Here is a 27,327-nt window from a genome sequence, read left to right on the forward strand (position 1 = left end):
CGTGGGAGGTCGTTTTTAGGAAACACAAAGTTTATCATACCACTCCTTGAACAAATTGACCATTCTCGCTCCAACCACTCTCTCAAGCAATGCATTCCAAGGTTCAACCACCCTCCACGCAAAGAAACCACTCCTCAACCTCTTGCGCACAGCCTCCTTTTGTAACTTCCAGGAATGGTTTCTTGTCATCACTTCTTCCCACTGTTCCACCAAGTGAAAGAACTCTCCAATGTCTACCCTGTAACTGCCTCTCAACAATTTAAAAGTCTTGATCATATCACTTCTCCTTCTTCTATCCACCAAACTCTGCAGTTCACATTCCCTCAGCCGATCCTCATATCTCATATTTATTATTATTATTACTATTATTACGGGCAACTCCAGGAGTCATTAGACTCATCGAGGGAGGCCCCAAATCATATTCATCACAACTATTCAACATTCATACAGTATCTATCATACCTCGCCTTAAACTCATTCACTATCACAGCATCCACCACAGACTCAGGGAGCGCATTCCACTCATTCACTACTCTAAAAGTAAAGAACCTAGCTCAAACACCTTTACTAACCACACTTTTGCCCAGTTTCCATGGATGTCCCCTAGTCCTCCCACAACCAGCCCTGTTCTCAAAAATATCTTCTGAATTAATTTTATAGAAACCCTTCAGTAATTTGAATGTCTCAATCATATCTCCCCTCCTCTGCCTATCAACCAATTTTTGCAACCCACAAATCCTCAACCTGTTCTCATAAGGTTCATATTGTACAGTCCTGAAATCATCTTTGTTATCTGCCTCTGTACACTTTCCACAGTCAATTTATCCCCTTCAAATCCTCGAGACCAAATCTGAGAACAATAGTCTAAGTGTGGTCTGATCAGGGTCTTATACAATGGAATGATAACTCTTTCATCTCTGCAGGTCAGCGTCCTTCTCATTATTGCAGCAATCCTCTGTGTTATCCTCATCACCTTCAATATGCTCTGTGAATTTTAGTTTTCTATCAATCATCACCTCCAGATCTCTTGTCTCTCCTACCTCCTCCAGTACAACTCTTCCAATCGAGTATTCATCCTCCCATTGATGGATCCCAAACCTGAAGACTTTACATTTTGCTGCATTGAACCAACCCCTCCATCTGTCTAGTTTATTCAAATCCTCTTGCAGGGCTGCCACATCTGCAGTATTACTGATAACCCTTCCCGGCTTCACATCATCTGCAAACAACTGAATTTCCTCTTGCAATCCATTGACAATATCATTGATATAAAGGTTGAACAATACAGGTCCCAATACTGAGCATTGGCAACCCCACTTGTGACCCAATACTGAGCATTGGGTCACAAGTGGGGTTCCCTGTGTAACCCCACTTGTGACCTTCTGCTTCCTTGATATTACCCACCATGCACAACTCTCTGATACCTATCAGTCAGCCAATTCTGAATCTATTTGACTAACCCAACATTTAAGCCCATGTGCTGCAACTTAAATATCAGCTTATCATGTGGCATCCTGTCAAACACCTTTGCAAAATCCAAAAAAAATGGCAGAATATGCCTTTCCCTCATCAACTGCTCTTGTCACTTTATTATAAAAGGCAATCATATTACTAAAGCAAGAGTGCCCCTTAACAAATCCATGTTGATTCTCACAGATAGCATCATCTGCTCAATGCTGTATATAGTCCCTCAGTAATTTGTCCAAGACCTTAACAACCTGATGACACACAAACAGGCTTATAATTAGACACTTCCAGTCTGCTACTGCCCTTATGCAGCGGCACTATCTTACCTTCCTTCCATTTCCCAGGTACCTTTCCCGCAGCCAGACTTTTATTGAAAAGCCAGGTCAACAGACCTGTCAGTTCTTTAGCACATTCTCTCAAAACCCGTGGTGAAATGCCATCCAGTCCAACAGCTTTAGGACACAATTTGGTGTCCTAAAGCTGTTGGACTGGATGGCATTTGGACACCAAATTGTATCCGCTTCTTCACCCGTGGTATCCAGAGTACTTAGTATTTGGAACACACTCTTCTCTTGCACCTCTATACCCTGAACCTGCCCTATCCCTCTAGTATTAAAACCTCCTCCAGGATGAAATACTCCAATAAAGTGCTCATTGAACAACTCTACCATGTCCTCTGCATCAGTCACTGTATTCCCATTTTTATCCTGCAGTGTCATTCTTCCACAATCGTTTCTCCACCTACTGCCCACATAGCTAAAACATTCCCTAGAATTTTCTTTGGATCTTAGTGCTAATCTCTTCTCATATTCCAGTTTTGCCTTCCTCATCATTCTGGTCACTCTCCTGGCCTGCGTCTTATATTCTTCGTGTATCTGTCCTCCACCCCTCTCCTTATATCTCTTCCACAATCTCTTTTTCAACTGCAGTTCCTGTTTGATATCATTTGTCATCCATTTTACACCAAATTGTGTCCGCTTCTTCGCCCGTGGAATACAGCGTACTATTGCTGCCAACAAAAGGCCTTTCACAATTTCCCAAGCACTAATGATATCGTGGCCTTCCAATTCTGCCCTCCATGGAACTGCCCCTAGTTGATACTTAAAACTATTTTAATCACCCACCTTATAATTCCACATACATTCCCTTTTCTTTGATATACCCGCATGTCTGTTCATCTTCCAAGTCAAAACCACATGGTCACTCTCTCTCCAAATGGTGGGTGAGATGTCATCTCACTTATTATCAGCTCTTCTGATGCTATGACCAAATTCAAAACTCTTGAACTGCTTGTTCCCTCTATTACATGCTGTTGAAGACATTTGTTCCTCAAGAATTCCAGAAATTCTATCCCCATCTTACTACTTGCATTTTCTGCTTCCCAGCTTATATTGTTGTAGTTAAACTCCCATATATAGTTAAACTCCCATAACAATCATTCTTCTTGCACTTGCCAAGCTCAACTGCCTAGACATCTCCTGGTCCCCACCCTCTGTGCTCTCTGGTTTATAGCAACACTCCACTAAATATCCTGTCTTGGCCACTTCTACCTCACACCATATGCTTTCAAAACCATTTGTGTCACTGCCTTCCAAAGCCTCCACTCTTAGAGGACATAAGTCACCACTTATTATAAGCAGTACTCCACCACCACGTTTTCCTTTCCTATCCTGCTGAAAAATGTAAGTTTTTGCATTAAGTAATTAAGTTAGTTTTTGTAATACAGTCTTTCAACTGTTAGACCCATCCAACAGAAAATTAGCTGGTTGGTTTAGTTATCTGGCACTTGGGCGGATGGCTTAAAGGCGCATAAAATATTGTTTTGTTATTAAGCTTTCAAGTTTGCAGTACATCCAAGAGCTGGATCACTGAGTTAGTACTTTTTTGAGAACTTGAAAAATTTATTTGCCAGTGTTTTCATGCGTTTGTTTAAATTTAATTTAGAATCAAACTCTGAAACTTTTTTTTTTCAATTACATAAAATACTTATAATAAAGTTTTTGCTCTAGTTTAATGATGCCTGGACTTCTTTAAATGCATGGTTGGATGAAGCAGAACAGACATTAGGTAGTCTTACCCATATTGGAAATGATCCTGGAAAAATCAAAAAATTGTTAAACAAACACAAGGAATTTCAACGAACATTAGGATCCAAACAAACTGCTTTTGATGGAACAATGAAAGTTGGCCGTAATCTAAAAGAGAAATGTCCAAAATCTGATGTTCCCATCTTACAAGGAATGATGGATGAATTAAAGAGCAAATGGAACAGAGTTTGTTCAAAATCTGTTGATAGGTACGTATAAATATTTCTTTTTTGATTTTTTAAAAAAAAAGTATAAAATTCTTCTGTTACCTTTTCATTATATAGACTCTGTTGCAAACTCATAGGGACTAGAGGAATAATTTATTGGGAATGCTTTAGTATTGTCAGGGCTTGAAAAATTTTGCTCATCTGTGACCGAGCATCTGTGCTTATTTGCTCAATGATGACCGAGAATGTTAAAGATACCAAGCAATTTTAAACCTGGTTTTACTCCATTTTTTCCAAGTAAGCAAACAGACAAAATGTCAAGTTTGCGCCTGCAATTTATGCAAGACTAGCTGATCCCACAGGTAGTGCAAGACCAAGGCAACTCGTGGTAGAGGTGGAGCAAGCTCTGATCACTAATCTTAATATTTATCCTTAATGCCAAAACACATCTCCAAGAAGGGGATGTATGATGTTTTGTATTAAAGGCAAGGGGCCACTACCCAGACCGGTTTCGACCTTTATTGAGGTCTCATCAGTGGGGAGCCAGGCAAGAAATACCAAGATTTAGTAATGCAGAGCTTGTAAGTATTTTACCAAAACGAGTTACCATAAGGTGTTATAACCTTATTAAATAAAAATCTCAGGAGGAGATGTAGAAAGTATTTTTTACTTGGGTATAGTTATGTTAAAGATACCAAGCAATTTTAAACCTGATTTTACTCCATTTTTTCCAAGTAAGCAAACTCAATAAAGGTCGAAACCGGTCTGGGTAGTGGCCCCTTGCCTTTAATACAAAACATCATACATCCCCTTCTTGGAGATGTGTTTTGGCATTAAGGGTAAATATTAAGATTAGCGATCAGATCTTGCTCCATCTCTACCACGAGTTGCCTTGGTCTTGCACTACCTGTGGGATCAGCTAGTCTTGCATAAATTGCAGGTGCAAACTTGACATTTTGTCTGTTTGCTTACTTGGAAAAAATGGAGTAAAACCAGGTTTAAAATTGCTTGGTATCTTTAACATAACTATACCAAAGTTAAAAATACTTTCTTCAATGACTGAGAATTTTCATTTGATGAATTAAGAAATCAGAAGAGCAGTTGGTCCTTCTCGACATCAAGTTAAACTAATAAGTATGTAACTTATATCAGTGCTGAATATTCTAAGGGTTGGGTGATGCATGTTTTATGAATTTCAAAATTTCCAGAGGAACAGCCTATTTGTCACTGAGTATTTCATAAATTTATTTTAATTATCAATTATCAATGAGTGACATGCTGTTGGGCATGTCACTCATTACACATGTCTGCTGTGTTGATTTTAACTGATTTTGTTTTAATGAAATACGACCAATAAGAGGATATGCACACATCATTTTGTGTTTAAAACACATTCAGGTGTATCATGAAGTAACTAGCTAATCATGACACAGTATCAAATCTAAAATAGATGCACAGCAGACAGAAGTATTTCCACTGATGGTATATGCAGAATTTGGATCATTAACAGTGGATATGAAAATGGAAGATTATGAAAGAATTCCATTGTATAAAGCTCTAATCAGACCACTTCTGGAGTACTGTGTTCAGATTTAGTCACCAGAATTTGAAGGGGATAAATTAACCTTGGAAAGAGTGAAGAGGGCAGATAAAAAAAATGATGTCAGGACTGTCCAGTGTTAATTATGAGGACAAACTGAGGGAATGTGAACTGCAAAGTTTGTTTAGATAAAGGTGGGGTGATATGATTGCATCATATCACCCCATATCCCATAAAAAGTGGATTGAATTATTGTCCAGGCTTAAATTAGAACAGACAATTGATTCAATGCAACAAAAGTTATTAAATTCAGAAATTCAGCACTGGGGGAGCATAATAGAAAGCCTAATTGCTGTTGTCCAGTTCTTGGGCCAACGATGCTTACCATTTCGTGAAACATCTGATAATTTATATGACCCTAACAATGGAAATTTTTTACAGCTTATTGAACTGATTGCCAGATTTGACAGTGCTATGTCTGAACATTTAATGAGAGTAGCTTGTGGTTCGGCCCAACATTATCTTGGGAAAAATATTCAAAATGAATTGATTGCTCTCCTCTCTGGAACCATAAAATAATTTCTATGGTTGAGAAAGCTAAATATTACAGCATAGTTGCAGACTGTACTCCGATGTTAGCCACATTGAACAATTAACACTAATTGTAAGATTTGTTAATACGGATCCAACTGATATCAACATTCATGAGCATTTTCTTGGTTTCATTCCTGTAGAAGTCACTACAGGCTCAGTGTTAACCGAATGTATTGTAAGAAAATTGTCAGACATGAATATTCCAATCGCAAACATGTGTGGCCAGGGTTATGACAATGGATTGAACATGAAAGAAAAGCATTCAGGAGTTCAACAATGCATCAGGGACTTGAACCCAAGAGCTTTTTATATCCCTTGCTGTTCTCATTCTCTCAACTTGGTGGTCAATGATGCCGCATTTTCATCTAGAGAAGGGATTTCATTTTTTGAAACAGTTCAGAAATTGATGTGTTTTTTTCTCAGCGTCAGTGCTACGTTGGGGAATCCTTAAGACACATATTACAATCCTAACGCCCAAGCCATTAAGTACAACTCACTGGGAATCTAGAATCGATGCTATTCGTCCTTTAAGACACTATATTAAGGAGTTTTATTATGCACTGATAGAAATTGCTGATGATGAGTCAGTAGACAAAATGGCGAGACACAAAACCCTTGCTCTAAAACTTAGAGACTTTAAATTTTTATGTTGTCTGGTTATATGGCACTATGTTTTAAATGAAATTAATGTTGCACGTAAACTGTTGCAAAGCATAAAGATGGAATTGTCTAGTGCCATAACAACATTGGGTAATGTTCTCAAAAGTCTTAAGAATCTCAGAAATGATAAATCATTTCAAAATTTTCTTGTCGATGCTACAACATTAGCTGAGAAAGTCAAAGCTGATGCTGGTTTGAAACCAACATTCGAAAGTACCAGATTGCGTCAGCAGAAAAAGCAACATGATTATGAAGCAAGAGAGGACCTATTTTAGATCCCAAAACAAAATTCAAAGTTGAGTTTTTCTTTTTTATTATTGATCTTGCAACTAATTCTATTGAAGAAAGGTTCGAGCAATTAGAATATCACAGTTCACATTTTTTGTTTTTCTATAACATCTCTAAATTAAAATCTGAGATGACAAATGAGCTCTTAGACAATTGTAAAAACCTAGAAGCCGTTTTAACACATGAAGAAGAAAATAGAGACATCGATGCAATTGAGCTATGTGATGAACTGAAAGTAGTGTCCAAATTAGGACCAGAAAATATGCCGCCAATTGAAGTTCTTCATTTTATTGTTGTAAATAACTTTGCTCCGAATGTCGCTGCCACCCTTAGAATATTACTGACATTGCCTGTGATGGTTGCAAGTGGTGAGCATAGTTTCTCAAAACTGAATCTTATTAAAACTTACTTACACTCAACAATGGCCGAAACTAGATTGGAATGACTTGCCATGATTTCAATTGAACATGAAATCGGTCAGAAATGAAACTATGCAGACCTCATTTCTGATTTTGCAAATATGAAAGCAAGAAACGTGTATTTTTAATCAGTAGATACTAAAACAATATAAATTCTAATTAAAATAATGTGAAAATAGTACTAAAACTATAACGCGTACATTCTATGTTTAAGTGTAACTCAACAGTTCACCATTGTACAAGTGAAGATCATTCCATATATGTAAGTAATAAAGTATAACTACATTTCATTTAATTGTCAATTGATGAAGTCGATGGTTTATTTTATGAATATGCAGTATTTTAATCACTTTATCAGTGCATTATTATTAATGGTACTATATTTAAAATTAATGGTCATGAAACTAATGTTGAACATAATGGTTTTCAAAATTCCAAAAGTTAATTTGAGGTTGGTGCTGGAGCGGCAAGTAATTGATTGCATGGGGTGGAAAAAATTCTAGAGCGGGCCCTGACTCCATGGAGTCAAAAGACCCATAGTAGGAGCAGGTTCAGAATTGAACACACAGCCATGATTATATTAAGTGACTGTGGTACTTCAGTCAGGCTGATAACTGACTGGTTAAACATCAGAAAATTTTTCAAGCCCCAGCTATAGTGAATTTCCTTTAGAATAGCAGCATACTTATGGTTGAAACTTTTATGTAGCTTCTTATGCTGAGTCAGTTTGTTGTAATGCATGTACTCTATTGAGTGTTTAATGTAGTATGTTCATTGTAGTTTTTTTTTGTGTATCCCATTCATGAAAAGTTGTAAACCTATAGTACATTAGAAACAAGAGTAACTGAGAGTTTTTTAACATTTTTGCAATTTTATTATTATTATTATTTTTCTGTTTGTTTGTTTATTTAATTTTTTTTTTTTTTCATAATCATAATCTGGGTTCCCATCACACCATACATCATCATATCCCTTTCAAGTCGAGTGGCCATGTTTTATATGTGGGCAGGCCATTATACAGGGCAAACAAAATTAAAGTATCCCTGCTTAAGGCCTTGTGGAGTGGCATCCTGTGATCCAAATGCTGCGGAACTTTGCAGAAATACATTGTGCATCATGTGGAAGCGATATCTGAGGGGGAAAAAATGGTTCCAAAATTCACTGCCAGGAGAATTTTAAACGGCAAATGCATGGAATGTGTATATCACACAACAACTCAGCAGGTGCCAGGAGGGTTTAAAAAGATGGACATGGGATTTTGATTCATTGCAGTTGTTTAGTGTACTACCTAAACAATTGCAATGCTGTTGCTGCATTCTGCAAATTTCGTTGCCTGAACATATGTCGACAAGGTCCACTCAGGATCATTGAGAGTTAGACCTAGCAGAGGTCACAAATCCAACAAAATCCAAAATCCAACAAACTTCATTGCATTCACTCAAAGTTACTGCCTGATACAGGTTTACAGCTTCATTTATCATTGGACCATTCGTTGAGGACATTCACCAGTCATATCCTGTGCCCTGCTCAGTTACTGCTGAGAGGTATCATGATATGATGAACAAGTTTGTTTCGCCATAGCTACAGCAGTGCATATGCATGGATTCAGTAATTTTCATGCTAGATGGGTTCTTCAAGAACATTTCACAGAAGCTAGAGCGATCAGCCAAATGTTTCCTACTGCATGGCCACCTCATCCACCTGATCTGACCCCCTGTGATTTCTGGCTCTGGGAATTTCTCAAAGACAGTTTATTGGGATCATCCTGATAACTTGCCAGTTCTGAAAGGCAGCATAACACAGCATGTGTGCAACATCAGTCCCAACCAGCTGCATTCTGCTGTTGAACACACTGTGCAAAGGATGCCGTTTGTTGCATACCAGGAAGGGCAGCACATTGAACAGTATAGCCCATTGAAGTGAATAAAAATGTGTTATTTATGCTTGTGTTGCATTTCTCCTTCTTACACACACACACACACACACACAGAAAAATGACTACATCTACTTTCAGTACACCATACAATGCCTCTGGTGGTGAATTTTTGAATTACTTTCTTTTTTCTCAGATATCGCTTCCACATGATGCACAGTATATTCCTGCAAAGTTTCACAGCATTTGGTTCACTTGATGATGCTCCAAAAGACCTTAAACAGGGATACTTTAATTTTGATCACCCTGTGTATAGTAGTCCAATTCCCCCCTCCCCTCCCGTTGAAATTTTCAAGGTAAAGAAGTAAAGAGGTATTTCTGAACACATTCAATGGTACAGAAAATCTCAAAAGTTATGTTATCTTTTGAGGTTTCTTCACCTAGTGATGAATATATATATATATATATATATATATATATATATATATATATATATATATATATATAATATTCTATCAAGATTGATTTGCTTCCTCTGCCTTAAGTAAAAGGCTGCTTATATTCCACTAATTGAAGCCCTACCCAACAGCCTATGAATTGTGGAAATACCTTCTGAATATGAATGCTGTGCTGTATAAAGCAGCCTTTTGCAACTGCCTGATTTTTAATCCATCTAACTTGAGTGCTTCTAAATATCTTTTCAGTGTTTCAGTTTTTGGGGATGACACCTAAAGCACCTGTTATTATGGGAACAATTTTCGTTTTCTTTTGCCAAATTCATTCAACTTTGACTTGCAACTCGTGATACTTTGTAATTTTATCAGTTTCTATTTTTTTTTTTTAGTCAATTCGGCTATCACCTGGTTCTGATATTTCAATAAACTGAACACCCTTGTTTTCACTTTTTTCAACCACTGTTATATCGGGTGTATTACATTCCAAGCTTTTTGTCAGACTGCATTTTGAAATTATTATTACTACCTCAAGACCGCATGGAGTCAAAGACTCATCTGGGAGGTCCTTTTATCACACACACAACTCATCATACCATGTCTTAAATGCTCAAACTCCTTGCAGACACCACACTCTCAGGCAAGGCATTCCAATCATTTACAACTTGACATGAAAAAAACCTGCCTCTCACTTCCCTATTCACACCCTCTTTATACAGTTTCTAGGGATGACCTCTGGTTATCCCCTGATCTCCCACTATTTTCTGTAGAACTTCTCCAGCATTGATCCTATAACAACCCTTTACCAACTTGTAGGTCTCTATCATATCTCTCCTCTTCCTCCTGTCCACCAGACTCTGCAAATTACATCTTCTCAATCTTTCCTCATACTCAACATTCCAGAAGTCAGAAACTACCTTAGTCAGTTGCCTTTGGACCCTTTCCAACATCTCTTCATCCTTCTGAAAACCAGGTGACCAAATCTGGGCACAATAGTCCATGTGTGGCCTAATCAAAGCCTTATACAACGGAACAAGAATCTCCCTACTTCTACATGTCAGTGTCCTCCGCATCATTTCCAGAAGCCTTTGTGTTGTCTTCACAATTTTGCTATGTGTCCCCTAAATTTTAGATCCTTTCCACTATCACCCTCCAGATCTCTTATTTCCTCCACCTCCAACAATATATCCTCACCAAGCATAAATTCTGCATCCCATCTTTGTTTTCCAAATCTTAAAACCTTACATTTTGCAACATTGAACTCATATCCCCATTTCCGTGCCCAATCACTCAATTTATTCAAGTCGTCTTGTAAGGCCACAACATCTTCACTACTCTTCATGGTTCGTAGTTGTTCATATCTATCAGATAGCCAGTCTCCAATCCAATGCACTAGTCTAATATCCAATCCCATCTGTTAGTTTGACTGTCAACTTATCATGAGGTACTCTGTCCGCACGGTTAGCCTAGTAGCTTTGCTCTTCTCAACCACATGCCTGGGGAAGGAGTGTCCTAGGTTCGATTCCCATCAATGACGTGAGGAGCTCAAGGATCTTCCTCAGCCATAGCCGAGTTAGTTGTACTTGGGTGTGGACAGCAGGGTTTTTTCCACCAGTTTATCTGGTGTTTTTCATCCTGCAAGCAGTCAAACTGGTCCAAGGACATACGGATTACAGTCAGGAAAACTGACCCAGGCATAGGTCTGATTCGTCAGCCTATGCCGGTTCCGGAGCCCGGATAGAATTTGGAGGGACTAGATGGTACTGTGAACTCCCGTATAAAGGGGGAACACTGTATCATCACATGGAATTATTATGAGGTACTCTATGAAAAGCCTTTGCGAAATCCAAGCATATTACTGTGTATCTTTCTCCTCTGTCTAAGGAAGCAGTCACTTTATTGTAATAAGTAAGTAGGTTAGTAAAGCATGATCTCTCTTTAGCAAATCCATGCTGTCCATCAAAGATAATACCATTGTTGTCAACCAATTCTGGATCCTAGTTCTCACAAGCTTCCAACAACTTAACCATAACACCTGACACACAGATAGGCCTATAGCTTGATGCTTGAGTTTGATCACTTCCTTTATTAAGTGGCACAATCTTGCCCTCCTTCAACTCCTTAGGAACTTGACCAAGTGCAAGACTCGTATTTAAAAACTATGTCAAGCAGGTGTTGACTCCCTTGCACATTCCTTCAGAATACGTGGTGATATATTATCTAGTCCCACAGCCTTATTAACATCTAGTTTACTCAACCACTCATACACCTCTTGCTGACTTACAGTCAGTCTCTCCTCCCCATCATCAACTGCTCTCAATCTCTCCACGAAGTCACATTCACAAAATTGAAAGACTGTTATGAACTGCTCATTAAGTATCTCCACCACACATTCCGCAACAGCTATCTTTATATCATTTTCTCCAATCAATGTCATCCTTCCATAATCATTCTTTCTTTTGCTGGCTATATATCGAAAGAACTCCGTAGGACTCTTTTTTGGCTTCATTAGCTAACTGCTGTTCATACCTCACTTTAGCTACCATTGCCAACCAAGTCACCCACCTTGCCTGGTCTTTGTAAACCTCATGTAATTGGTTATTTCCACTTCTCTTATGCTGCGTCCACAATGCCCTTTATCTCTGTATCGCATGCTTAATCTCTTTAATTATCCATCTCACACCTACCTTATTTACTCTTCTCACCCTTGGAATACAATTCCAGATTATTTCAGCTCTTTGATTCTCAATCACCTTTTGGTTAATGTTATTGCTTCCAATAGTTTTCAGATACTGTAAACCCTTACTTTTTACAAAATTACCAGTGAATTATCTTAGCTACATTAATGTGCATTTTACAGTACTCAATTTATGCTATTTCGCTGTACTCAGTTATAATTTGGTCTTCCATTTCTTCCTTCTCTTTGCACAATCTGCATCTACTATTATATATACGTGGGCTGTTCAATAAGTAATAAGACTAATTTTACTATGGCGAAACCACTCATCACAATATTAATGTCTGAATGTTGCTGTATGTATTAACAAAAGAGGTTGATAGATGGCGTATATGGGCTGATGTACCAGAGTGTCACCTGACTAAACGCAAGTGCTCATCGGCACGCCTACGAGGTGCAACCGGTCTTCAAAATGGAAGTGTCCTTGGTACAGCGTTATGCGATTAAATTTTGTGTGGGTTTGCAAAAATTGGCATTGGACACTTTTAACATGATATGCAAAGCTTTCCACGATGAAGCAATGTCGAGGGGAAGTGTTTTTTGCTGTCATAAAACTTTTAAGGAAGGAAGGCAAAATGTGGAATATCGTGAACGTGAGGGAAGACTTTCAACGTCCATCACAGAGACAATGATCAACACAGCAGCGATTATCATCAAGCACGTCAAAAGGAAGCATCCATTGCTGAAGAATGGCTTCTTATTGCACCACGATAATGCAAGGCCACATATTGCTGGTCGTGTAGTGGACGTTTTGCAGAAGAACAACACAGATATCCTACCACACCCTCCATACAGTCCTGATCTCGCACCGTGCGATTTTTGGCTGTTTCCTCAGCTCAAGAAACCACTGGCTGCCATTTCGAAAGCAACAAAGCATGTGTAAAAGCTGCAGAGGCAGTTTTGAAAGAACTCTCAAAAAACGGACTCTCACATGTGTTTAAGAAGTGGACGCAACGTTGGGACAAATGCATCGGACAAATAAAAGAAAATAAAACAATGATTATAATCAGCAGTTTCCACACACACACACACACACACACACACACACACACACACACACACACACACAAACGACTTAACCCCAGCAATATTGAAATATTGTTTCATACAATTATGAACCATTGTGATCATTTATATTTCTTTACAATTAAATCGCCCTTTTTTGTTCTTTTTTTTTTATTTGAATGTTGCTATGAGCAAAGAGAAGATAGGATGTGAACTCAGTAGAAAGGAAAAATTTGCATTTCATGTATGATCTAAATATTAATTCATTCATTGATATGCAATGATTTTATATATAGGTGGTGAATTCACCTAAATGGTAAAGTTTGCGTTTTTATATACCCTACAGTGAAACATTGTTGAAAAAACGTATATGCACCAGTGTTGCTTTTATAAAATAATAATATATATGTACCTTTTTTAATTTCATTTACCAAAGAAAATTCTATATCCTATAATACATACTAAGGCTTAATTATGTATAGCATAGTACAAGTTCTCTATCAATAGTCATTGATATATCAACAGGTTTCAAAATACCATTTTGTATAAAGTTTTACAAGTTCTTATTTCCACCTTTTTATCCAATAAGATTTATTTCAAAAAAATGAAAAGAGGCTGAAGGATTAATAAGTCTTGGAAATAACCTTTAAAATTAAAAGTAATTTTTCTTATGGAAGATGATCAAAATTCTTAGAATAAATTTCCCTTATTAATCATATTGTTGAAACATTGAGCTGTACTTAGCCACAATAAACCTTCTTTTATGTTGCTCTGCAATACAGTGGGTTGGAATTAGTGTTATTCACTAGGAATTTTTTTTTTTTTTAGGATATTTTTTGTTGCTACAATTTGTCTGGTGCCCAGTTTGAATATGTCAAGATGTTAATATATTTGGAATATAGATCAATACAATGCTTCTCTATTTATCATGAGCCTTCTACTTAAACCGTATAGGACTTAAGCATAAGACTTATTAATACAAGAGCAAATAAGGACATTGAGAACAAAAGAGAGAGAGAGACACCAAACCCATAACTTAGCAACATTTAAGCCTTAGTGTTAAACAGCCTCTGAAAGCTGGTTCAGTGACTGCACCACAAAGTTTGATGATCATTGCAGAGCCAGCAAATCAAGAAATTCATGGAGTCAAAACATTTCATTATAAGAGACTGTTGCTATACAATACTCATCAACCTTGCCTTATACTTGTTCATCATTTTTGCACTCAACACACTCTCAGGAAATATATTTATATATCCACTCACTCTACTCCATGTAGGACACCTGTTCATGACAGGCGAGTTTCTGCCTGAAGTGATGGTACCAGTCCTTTTCATTCTTCCTCTGTTTCTTTTCTTCATTCTTCTAATTCTGACTCTTTTTTACTATATTTTTCAGATCTCAGTCACTGCAATTCAACATCCTGCCATCATGTTTTCTGAGTTGTTGACCAGTGCTTAGGCCCCTACTTTACAAGTGGGTGATCTGACCAGCTAAGCTCACTTGGCTTGTAAGCTTGTCTATGCAGTCAGTGGTGTTGCAGTAAGTCTCTTTCCCAAAGTCCAGGGACAGAATTGCCATTATGATATCCAGGATAGCCTTAGTGTTCCACTTCCAAGCAGAGTCATTGCTTACCAGATGGCAGACATCCATGTGTGGGTCTTTCCATAGTGGATTGAGATATTTTGCACTGAATCTAGCTTCCATTTGAGAATAAATCTTTTATTGAGAATGAAAGGATGAATTCTCTCATTCCAGCACCCAACAAGCTCCCACCCAGTTCAGAAATCACTGATACATCTACAGATACAAAATGTAAGAAACAAAATAGCTATCCTTCCATTTGAAGCACTTGTTTGTGGTTGAGGAGACAGCACAGTGATGGTACTGTCTGGTTTCATTTTTCCTATATTCTTTACTCTGCTTCTCTTTAGTCTTTTTAACTTTGAAATTTATCATGCGACCATCAGATCCAATACATGTTTGCCATGAAGTGTGACCTGTGTACATCTGGAAAGGGAGATTCTGGTAATATAAATGCACTACTTTGGCAAGATCGGTGATTGTAGATGGCCCAGTGGTCAATCAGATTGATTGACCACAATCAGCAAGTCACTTTCCCTGTGATGAGGACACTGTCCCCAGATTCAACTGCACCTGGGTTCCATTATAACATTCAAGCAAATGGAAATAATTATTTTATTATTATTATTATTATTATTATTATTCAGGCCTCCACAGAGTCAAAAGACTCATCGTGGGAGGTCCTTCCTAAGAAACACAAAGTCTATCAAGACTCATCGAGGGAGGTCTTTCCTAGGAAACACAAAAGTCTATCATACCACTCCTTAAATGCATTGACCATTCTTGCTCTCACCACTCCATCAGGCAATGCATTCCATGGTTCAACCACCCGCCATGCAAAGAAACCACTCCTCACCCTCTTTCTCAGTTTCCTTTCGTAACTTCCAGGGATGGCCCCCTTGTCATGACTCCTTCCTGCTGTTCAACCAAGCGAAAGAACTCCCCAGTGTCAACCCTGTAACCACCTCTCAGCAGTTTAAAAGTTTCAATCATATCACCCCTCCTTCTTCTATCCACCAAACTCTGCAGTCCACACTCCCTCAGCCGATCCTCATAACTAACATTGTACAGTCCTGACACCATCTTTGTTATCTGCCTTTGTACCCTTTCCACAGATAATTTATCCCCTTCAAATCCTGGGGACCAGATCTGAGAACAATAGCACAAGTGTGGTCTGATCAGAGTCTTATACAATGGAATGATAACTGTTTTATCTCTGCAGGTCAGTGTCATTCTCATTATTGCAGCAATCCTCTGTGTTACCTTCACCACCTTTGCAATATGTCCCTTAAATTTCAGGTTTCTATTAACCCCAGATCTCTTGTCTCCCCTACTTCCTCCAGTATAACTCCTCCTTTAGAGTATGCAGCAGCACATCGATGTTTCCCAAACCTCAAGACCTTATATTTAGCTGCATTAAACTGACAACCCCCATTCATTTGCCCATCTATCTAGCTTATTCAAATCCTCTTGCAGGGCTACCACATCTGCACTATTACTAATAACCCTTCCCAGCTTTGTATCATCTGCAAACAACCGAATATCCCCTTGCAACGTACAGACAATGTCATTGATATAAAGGTTAAACAATATAGGTCCCAGACTGAGCCCTGTGGAGCCCCACTTGTAACCTTCTGCCTCTTTGATATTGCTCCACCATACACAACTCTCTGATACCTATTGGACAGTCAATCCTGATTCCAGTTGACCAATCTGACATCCAGGCCCATGTGCTGCAACTTGAATATTAGTATCCTGTGGCACCCTGTCGAATGCCTTTGCTAAGTCTAGGAAAATGGCAGTATATGCCTTTCCCTCATCTAATGCTCTTGTAACTTTATCATAAAAGGCTAGCATATTGCTAAAACAAGAGCACCTCTTCACAAATCCATGTTGACTCTTGCTGATAACATTACCCTCATCTGTCCAATGCTGTATATGGTCCCTCACTACTTTCTCCAAGATCTTACTAACTACTGATGACACACAAACTGGCCTATAATTAGACATTTCCAGTCTGCTACTGCCCTTATACAATGGCACTATCTTACCTTCCTTCCATTGCATGGGCACCTTTCCCGCAGCCAGTCTTTCATTGAAAAGGCAGGTCAAGGGCACTGTCAGTTCCTTAGCACATTCTCTCAAAACTCGTGGTGAAATACCATCCAGTCCCACAGCTTTACTAACATCCAGAGTACTCAGTATGTGGAACACACTCTCCTCGTGCACCTCTAAACCTCAAACCTTCTCTATCCCTCTAGTATTTAAATTTACTCCTCCAGGATGAAATACGCCAATAAAGTGTTCATTGAACACTTTATTGGAGTATTCCACTATGTCCTCTGCATCAGTCACTCTATTCCCATTTTCATCCCACAATGTCATTCTTCCACAGTCATTTCTCCTCCTACTGGCCACATTGCTAAAAAATTCCCTAGGATTTTCCTTGGATCTAAGGGCCAATCTTTTCTCATATTCCAGTTTTGCCTTTCTTACTATACTAGTCACTCTTCTGACCTGTGTCTTATATTCTTCATGCATCTTCTCTTCACCTGTTTCCTTATATCTCTTCCATAGCCTCTTTTTTGCATGTAGCTTCTGTTTAATATTGTTTGTCATCCACTTTACTCCAAATTGTGTCCTCTTCTTCATTCGTGGAATACAGCTTACCATTGCTGCTAACAAATATTCCTTCATAATTTCCCAAGCACTAATGATATTCTGGCCTTCCAATTCCTCCCTCCACAAAACTTCCCCAAGTTGACGTCTAAGTCTATTATAATCACCTGATTTATAATTCCACATACGTTCCCGTCTCTTTGATACTCCTGCATGTCTATTCATTTTCCAAGTCAAAACCCTATGATCACTCTCTCCAACTGGTAGGAGAGATGTCATCTCAGTTATTATCAGCTCTTCTGATGCTATAATCAAATCCAAAACTCTTGAACCTCTTGTTCCCTCTGTTACATGTTGCCTAAGACATTTGTCCCTCAAGAATTCTAGAAATTCCATTCCCTTATTGCTACGTGCATCTTCCTTTCCCCAGTCTATGCTGCTGTAGTTAAAATCTCCCATAACAATCGTTCTTCTTGCACTTGCCATGCTCAACTGTCTCAACATCTCCTGGTCCCCACCCTCTGTGCTTCTTGGTGTGTAGCAACACCCCATAAAGATGAAACATTTAAATGCAACTACTGTGATGGGAAAACAACCAGCATAAACTCAAGCATGTCAGAAGTGGAAGAATGAGAAAGTGAATGAAGGGTCAAAACAGAGCAAAGCATTCCTTATTAGAAGTAAGGAGGAAATATACCACAACAACACATTAGTGTAAAACATTTATATGCTGCTGAGAATATAAAAGTAAAATAATAATAATAATAATAATAATAATAATAATAGCACAAGCACCACTATTAGAATATAAGACCTACTATTAGATAAATGGACACCTTTATATCGACAGAGGAATTCACTATAGAAGATAAGTTCAACTGATATGAAATAGTTAGCCCAAAATCTAAAATGTTTGCTTTAAGTATAAGAAATTTTCTTTTTGACTCGCTATTTTATAATTTATATTCCTTATTTTTCTTGTCATTTTAATAGTATAAGTAAGCATATCTTCTTAATAATTTTGTATATCTTAAGTAAGAATTTATAATATATTCTTTGTTTTGTATATCAGGTATAAAATACCATTTTGTTTATGCTTTCTTTTCATGCAGGCAAAGAAAATTAGAGGAAGCGCTTCTGTTTTCTGGTCAGTTCAAGGAAGCTGTAGAAGCTCTCATTGACTGGCTTGATAAAACCCAAGTGACTCTTGCTGAAAATAAACCTGTTCATGGTGACTTAGATACTGTAACATCTTTAAATGAAAAGCACAAGGTTAGAAAAAAAAATATATATATATATAAATACACATTCATATGCAGTCTGAAGGTTCATTGTGGGAAACTCTCAGTAATATTATTCACACAATGCAATCATACTACTACTTATATTCATTTTCACTAACCAAACACTTGCAAATGCCTCTTGCAACTATCACTTATTCACCATGCAGCTTTCCTTATTGTCATTTATTGACAAATTTATTCTGCATTAGTCCAGTAAGTCACATAAAAATAATAATAGCACAAGCACCACTACTAGAATACAAGACCTGCTATTAGATAAATGGATACCTTTATATCAACAGAAGAAGACCAACCCCTTTAGTATCGCATATGTTTCTGTCATGTCTTTTTCCACCTACGAGGGTGGTTGGAAAAGTTCTCAGCCTAACAACGAAAAAACGAATTTATAATTTCAAAATTTGAAATTATAAATTTCAAATTTTGAAATTTCAAATTTATAATTTCTTTTGAAATGCCTATAGTCTCAGCAATTTCGTGCACTTTGACTTGCTGATGATCCAGTACCGGTCATCCATATCGTGCACTTGATCAATGATTTCTCGTGTTGTTACACTTTTTGGACGTCCTCCATGTGGATCATCTTCAAGGCTGGTACAGCCACATTTAAACTTGGCTGTAACTTAAGCCCATTTCTTAATTGTCGAAAATGAAGGAGAAGAGTGCCAATAAACTTTTATGAACTTCGAATGAATTTCTTTTTGCATTAAACCTTCTTTTACAAAGAATTTTATAACCTCACGATACTCAATTTCCATTTCCATGATATCCATTTAAAGGGATACAGACAACACTTTTACTTCAGACAGCTGTATAAAACAAACTTTTTGATAGAATGACTTGCAATTTCACATGGATGCTTATGACAGATGTACCAAAAAATCTTGTCGATAGTGTTGCCATCAATGGTCGATGCCGAGAACTTTTCAGACCACCTTCATATCAATTATATCAATTTAATCAATCCCTCCTTATAGGTAGCACTTCACAGACAAGTCACTGGTCTTACCATTGATCATCTCCACCACATCCTGATCCCAAGAAATATGTATTTCTTTGGAATGAGGAAGAGGGGACTATATTTCTTGGGAATATAGAAACTATATGTTTTTCATTTATTAAAAAAAAAAGTAGCTGTCACTATTAAATTTATTCAAAATAAATGCAATTACTAAGTTCATGTGGTAGAAATAAAGAAAGTAAAAACCTTGTTTGTCACTTAAAAACAGCATTTCTTACCAAGACTGCAGATATTTAGTAATGCTTTGCACAAAGACAATAACTTCTAGAAAATTTACATTTAAAAACACAAAATGTGATTTATTATTTATTTTTTAATCAAACTCCTTGTTTCATCATTAAAATTAATTATTCTATTAAATGTCATTCAAAATTGATGGTTGCTATGGCTGTATAAGCATTGTAATATGATCATCACCCAGTTATATTTCATAGTTAAGAATTTATGGAGACACAACATGTTAAAATAATTACTTTATTTAATAGTAACAATCGACGTTTAGACCTCTGTTTTGAGATCATCATCAGAAAAATACATATATATAAGAAAGGCACCAAGTCTCTATACCACACTAAAACCTGGTTTGAAAGAAAATTCAAAGAAGCCTGTGAAATGCTAAAACTCTATCCAAACTTGAACAAAAATGATGGATTAATCATTCCAAGAATGTGGAGGACCTATCTGCAACCCTTATAAGCAATCAGAACAAGCCCAGAAGAAAATCTCAAAACGAGAGGACTGGAGAAATGTTTGAATGTAGTTGTTTTTAATTAATTTATTTTTTAAAAATATTTTATATGTTTATTTTTTATTTATTGTATTTTAATTTTAATGTATTTTTATATTTAGCAGTTTTAAAATTTTTTTAATTAATTTTTTTAAAATCTATTAATATTTTTTTTTAATTTAATATTATTAATTTAATTTTTTCCACAAGAGGTTAGGCTAGTTAACAGGCAGTTAAATTCATTTTACCTTTGTAAAGTGCAGTGGTATGTAGCTTATATCTTATACATATATATTTTCCTGATGATGACCTCAATACATAGACAATACATTAATTTACAGTTGTTTTTTATGTTTTTTTTTGTATTTATATCTACCTTTGAAATTAAAGCTTGATTTATTAAATGAATATGTCCTTCCCCCCTCTTCCTCTTAGTAATTATTAATATTGTTACTTGATTAATTGATTAATATTAGCATGTTCACTCTGGGCAGTATCTGCATGTGCATAAACTGCCGGTGAGAATTAGCTTTAGCATATGTATGCTGCTTCCATGTCAGGCAGTTGCATCTTCAAAGCTTACACAAAACTTTCACAAAACTTATACAGCCATGTTAGTTGCAACTTTTTTTTTTTTTCGGTAGGATTTTATTTGTAAAATTAGCATTGATGAGTGTCTTAATAATATCAAATATCTCAAATGTAATTTGAACTGATTTCAAGTTATACATATGTACAAATTGAAAGTCCTTAATTTTGATATTCAGTTGTGCTTAATTTCCAGCCACACTGGAATTGAGGAAAATGAGACTGCAGATGCATTTGCTAGATGAGTTGAGAATTTTTCTCCATACTGTCAGTTAGTCCTGTATACAGACTATGTATATATTAGACAGTTCTGTTATGTATCAGTTATGTATATTAGACAGTTTGCCCAGTGACACTCATCATAGCAGGAAGCACTGACAAATAAATTGCATGAGATTAAGCACTGGAAGAGAGGAAGTTGTTTTGCTATGCTCCTAATAGGGAACAGTCATCTTACACATTTGTATTTATTGAAGGCTGGTGACCCACCTGTATGTGAACAGTGTAACATGTATCTCACCATTTGTCATGTTCTGGGGGAGTGCCAGCATATCACTTGAGAAAGGAATGAATTTTTCACTTATCTGTCTGTGCCATATACCTTCAGGTATATGGCACAGACAGATAAGGGGATAATATCAGACTTGGATAAATTGCATGAAGTTTTTAGCTTTTTAAAAATAATAATTTATACAAACACATTTGATTATATATTCTATTTATATGTGGATACTGGTTTCATTGATGTAATATTTAAAAAAAAAATTTTTTTTGTATATAGCATATTCTAATTTATTTCTTGATTACTCTTTATTATTGCCTTGAGTGCTGCTGTAACCTTTAGGTTGGTGCAGTTATGACTTTAACTGTCCCTTGCACCAATAAATCGCTAATCAACTAACCAACCAACTCTCTATCTACCAGCTTTTCATATACACAGAGCAGAATAATTGGATTTTATATGGATCTACATAGATGGTTCAAAATCAGTCTCTAGTGGAAATCTGCTGCTGCTGTCTTCTCAGACAGCATAATATATAATCAGATCCCACTGAAATGTAACAATTATACTGCCAAATTGCATTCCATCAATTACCAAGAAGACGAGGTCAGTCAGCAGCATTTGCTGTGGAAGAGAAGATAAGTTTTCGCTATCTAGTATAGTTGAATATAGCGTTATATTTATATATATATGTTTATATTTAGCATTTATTTATATATATATATATATATATATATATATCTGTGATACAGTGTTCATATATATTTTTAGCAATTAGTTTAGTATGTACTTACTTGGCAGTAAGGAATGATGGCGGACACAGCTGCAATCACAAATAGCATGTCACCTAGTCCTCTGCCATTTAAGAACTCTATTATATGTAACATAATCAAGGACTTTGTGGCATGCAGTGTTTGCGGCATGTATGCTTCCCAGGAGTTCGATATGTGGCAGGTGAGAGAAGTGCGTATATATGCAAAATGCAGACAGTGGGAGGAAATCAATGAATTAGATATTTTGATAACTGACCTAGTTGCTTCAGGGACGGGAAATGAATGCCGTTGCATTTTGTAGTGTGATAGGAGAGAATTACGAGTGAAGTATAAATAAGAAAATAAGAGTTGGGAGTGTGGAAGGCTTGAATGACTGTGAAGTTTACAGAGATGGTTTTGATTAGGTAAATGAATGGCAAGTAAGAGTGACTAACTTGCAGAGAGGGATAGATGAGCTGAAAGAGGAGGTGGAATGTCTTGTGAACGAGATGAGAAGTATGAAAGATGAGATTAGGAGAATGGAAGAGATGTATGCAAGGCGAATCAGAGTAGGAGTGAGAAAAAGTTTTGGGAATGATAGAAGAGGAGAGAATAGAAGCAGTAGGAGAGAGGGAATGAGAGAGAAGTTTGGGAATGATAGAAGAGGAGAGTATAGAAACAGTAGGAGAGAGGGAATGAAAGAGAAGTTTGGGAATGATAGAAGAGGAGAGTATAGAAACAGTAGGAGAGAGGGAATGAAAGAGAGGTTTGGGAATGATAGAAGAGAAGAGTATAGAAACAGTACAAGAGAGGGAATGAGAGAGAGAGAGAGAGGTATGGGAATGATAGAAGAGGAGAGAATTGGAACAGTTGAAGAGAGGGAATGAGAGAGAGAGATATGTGAACGATAGAAGAGGAGACAATAGGATAAGTGTAGAGAGAAGGAATGAGAGAGAGTTATGGGAATGATAGAAGAGGAGAGAATGGAAACAGTAGGAGAGAGGGAATGGTAAGAGGTGTAATGTATGGTGACTTAATGATCCATTGAGTAAGATAGGATGCGAGAGGAGTGTTTGTCTGGAGGGCAGGGGTGGCCTCTTGTGGGAATGGGTACTTGGGAGAAGGTGGACGACACCAGGTAAAGCTGAGCCAAGTGGAGTCTAGAGGGGATAATGCTGGGAATAGAAATAGTGGCATTTTTATGCTTTATACTAATGCCAGGAGTATCTGGAATAAAAGAGAGGAATTGATGCCGCTGATAGCATCAGCCTGGCCAAAGATTATTGAATCACCGAGACATGGTTAACAGAAGAGGATATAATAACATGAATAGAAGTAGCAGGGTACAGCATTTTTCGGCAGGATAGGAAGGGAAAGCATGGTGGTGGAGTACTGCTTATGATAAGTGACGACCTATGCCTTCTAAGGGTGGAGGCTTTGGAAAGCTGTGACACTAATGATTTTGAAAGCATATGGTGTGATGTGGAGGTGGGCAAGACAGGATACTTAGTAGGGTGTTGCTACAGACCAAGGAGTACAGAGAGTGGGGACCAGGAGATGTTGAGACAGTTGAGTGTGGCAAGTGCAAGAAGAACAATTGTTATGGGAGATTTTAACTACAGCAGTATAGACTGGGGAAAGGAAGATGCATGTAGCAGTAAGGGAATGGAATTTCTAGAATTCTTGAGGGAAAAATGTCTTAGGCAACATGTAATAGAGGGAACAAGAGGTTCAAGAGTTTTGGATTTGGTCATAGCATCAGAAGAGTTGATAATAACTGAGATGACATCTCTTCTACCAGTTGGAGAGAGTGACCATGTTGATTTGACTTGGAAGATGAATAGAGATGCAGGAGTATCAAAGAGACGGGAATGTATGTGGAATTATAAGGCAGGAGATTATAATAGTCTTAGACATCAACTTTGTGAAGTTTCATGGAGGTAGGAAGGAAGGACAGGATATCATTAGTGCTTGGGAAATTGTGAAGGAATATTGGTTAGCAGCAATAGTATTCCATGAGTGAAAAAGAGGACACTATTTGGAGTAAAGTGGATGACAAACATTATTAAACAGGAACTGCATGCGAAAAAGAGGCTATGGAAGAGATATAAGGAGATAGGTGAAGAGCAGATGCATGAAGAATATAAGATATAAAATTAATAACGGAAAAACTCACTTAAGAAGATTATTTAATAGTATAATTTTCGCCTGCGTGTCACAGGCATCTTCAGTACATTTTAAGCTAAAATTAAACAATAACTGACAATTCCAAAAAGTGCCACCTAAGTAGCTAATGTAAAATAACTATAAAGATCAATAAATTTCCTAACAAAAAAAAAAAAAAAAAAAATTATATATACAATAAAAAGTTAAGAAAGATTAGCTGATTTATGAAGTAGTATCTCCCATAAAGGGGATAGACGTAAACCATCAGATCTGTTTAAGTTAGGAGAGAGTGAAGTAAAGTTTCACATGTTTCTTTATAAAGCCGTTCCATGATTAACCAAATTTTGTGAAGGACTCTTGTCTTCTTTCAATGAATTTTATGTCTAGTGATGATGGCATGTTCTGCAAGTCCAGACTGTTCAGGTTCAAGGTATTGAATATAAGACTGGTGTTCTTCTAGCCGAATGGAGGCAGATCTTCCTGTTTGTCTGAAATAAGATAATCCACAAGAGCAAGGAATCTGGTAGACACCTGGATAATTAAGATGTGGAAGCCTGTCCTTAGGAAAAGTGAGAAAGGTGGAGAATTTTCTAAACAGTTGAAAGGCAACAAAAATATTCAGTGGTTTTAAAATTTTTGCTATACATTCACTAATGCCGTGTACATAAGGGATAGGAATGCACATTATTTCTTCTGTATTTGAAGAGGAAGACATATTAAAACTACTCAAAGCTCTTTAGATGAAGGAATTCTTATATCCATTAGATAGAAAGGAAGAAATAATATATTGCAGTTCTTTCTGTAATATATCATCTGAAGAACAAAAGGAGTGGGCCCGATGAACCAGTGTTTTAATAATTCCTGCCTTTTGACTGGGATGGTGATGAGATTCAGCATGGATATAATGGCCTGTTTCTTTCTATAGACTGCAAAATGTAGGTTACTATCTGGTTGGTGAAGAATTAAAATGAAGATGCCTGTGACACGGAGGCAAAAATTATACTATTAAATAATCTTTTTACGAGTTTTTCCGTTATTAATTTTGTATTTATATGTCTACTCACAGTATTCCCTTATTAAAAGAATATAAGACACAGGCCGGGAGAGTGACTAGTATGGTAAGGAAGGCGACACTGGAATATGAGAAGAGATCCAAAGAAAATCCTAGGGAATTTTTAGCTATGTGGCCAGTAGGAGGAGAAATGATTGTGGAAGAATGACATTGTGGGATAAAAATGGGAATAGTGACTAATGCCGAGGACAATAAACCAATACACCAATAAAGTGTTCAATGAACACTTTATTAGTGAATTTCATCCTGGAGGAGTAAATTTTAATACTAGAGTGATAGGGCAGGTTCGAGGTTTAGAGGTGCAGGAGGAGAGCGTGTTCCAAATACTGAGTACTCTGGATGTCAGTAAAGCTGTGGGACTGGATGGTATTTCACCACGAGTTTTGAGAGAATGTGCTAAGGAACTGATAGCTCCTTTGACCTGGCTTTTCAATGAAAGGCTGGCTATGGGAAACGTGCCCAGGGAATGGAAGGAAGGTAAGATAGTGCCATTGCATAAGGGCAGCAGCACACTGGAAATGTCTAATTATAGGCCAGTTTGTGTGTCATCAGTAGTTGTTAAGATCTTGGAGAAATTAGTTAGTGACTGTATACAACATTGGGCAGATGAGGGCAGCATTATCTGTGAGAGTCAACATGGATTTGTGAGGGGGCGCTCTTGTTTTAGTAATATGCTAGCCTTTTATAATAAAGTTACAAGAGCAGTGGATGAGGGAAAGGCATATACTGCCATTTTCTTGGATTTAGTGAAGGTATTTTGACAGGTGCACATGATAAGCTGATATGTAAGTTGCAGCACATGGGTTTGGATGTCAGTTTGGTCAACTGGATACAAGATTGGCTGTCTGATAGGTATCAGAGAGTTGTGTATGGTTGGGCAGTTTCAAGGAGGCACAGGGTTACAAGTGGGGTCCCACAAGGCTCAGTACTGGGACCTATATTGTTTAACCTTTATATCAAGGACATTGTCAGTGGATTGCAGCGGGATATTCAGTTGTTTGCGGATGATGTGAAGCTGGGAAGGGTTATTAGTAATAGTGCAGATGTGGTAGTCCTGTAAGAGGATTTGAATAAGCTAGACAGATGGGCAAATGAATGGGGTTGTCAGTTTAATGCAGCAAAATGTTAGTCTTGAGGTTTGGGAAACATCGATGGGATGCTGCATACTCTATTAGAGGAGCTGTACTGGAGGAAGTAGGGGAGACAAGAGATCTGGGGTTGATGATTGATAGAAACCTGAAATTCAAGGGACATATCGCAAAGGTGGTGAAGGTAACACAGAGGATTGCTGCAATAATGAGAAGGACGCCGACCTGCAGAGATAAGAGTTATCATTCCATTGTATAAGACCCTGATCAGACCACACTTAGACTGTTGTTCTCAGATTTGGTCCCCCAGGATTTGAAGGGGATAAATTAGCTGTGGAAAGGATACAAAGGCAGATAACAAAGACAGTTTCAGGACTGTACAATGTTATGAGGATCGGCTGAGGGAATGTGGACTGCAGAGTTTGGTGGGTAGAAGGAGAGGTGATATGATTGAGACTTTTAAACTGTTGAGAGGTGGTTACAGGGTTGACACTGGGGAGTTCTTTCGCTTGGTTGAACAGTGGGAAGGAGTGATGATGAGACCATCCCTGGAAGTTACAAAAGGAAACTGTGAGCAAGAGGATGAGGACTGGTTTCTTTGCATGGAGGGTGGTTGAG

At 37.4% G+C, this 27,327-nt stretch overlaps 1 protein-coding gene across 1 annotated transcript in view; it reads left to right on the top strand.

Annotated features, from left to right (window-relative positions):
• LOC150107495 (uncharacterized) overlaps positions 1 to 27,327 on the top strand; it is a 1,121,546-nt gene that overhangs the window by 924,910 nt on the left and 169,309 nt on the right. The window contains exons 73-74 of the mRNA XM_090392112.1: positions 3,477 to 3,763; positions 18,605 to 18,764. Of these exons, the coding sequence (XP_090248238.1) occupies positions 3,477 to 3,763; positions 18,605 to 18,764 (447 nt within the window). The remainder of the gene's footprint in view (positions 1 to 3,476; positions 3,764 to 18,604; positions 18,765 to 27,327) is intronic.

Source organism: Typopeltis vanoorti, chromosome 4 (genome assembly GCF_054136105.1).
Source record: "Typopeltis vanoorti isolate ZY-2024b chromosome 4, IOZ_Tvanoo_1.0, whole genome shotgun sequence".
Classification (NCBI taxonomy): domain Eukaryota; kingdom Metazoa; phylum Arthropoda; class Arachnida; order Uropygi; family Thelyphonidae; genus Typopeltis; species Typopeltis vanoorti.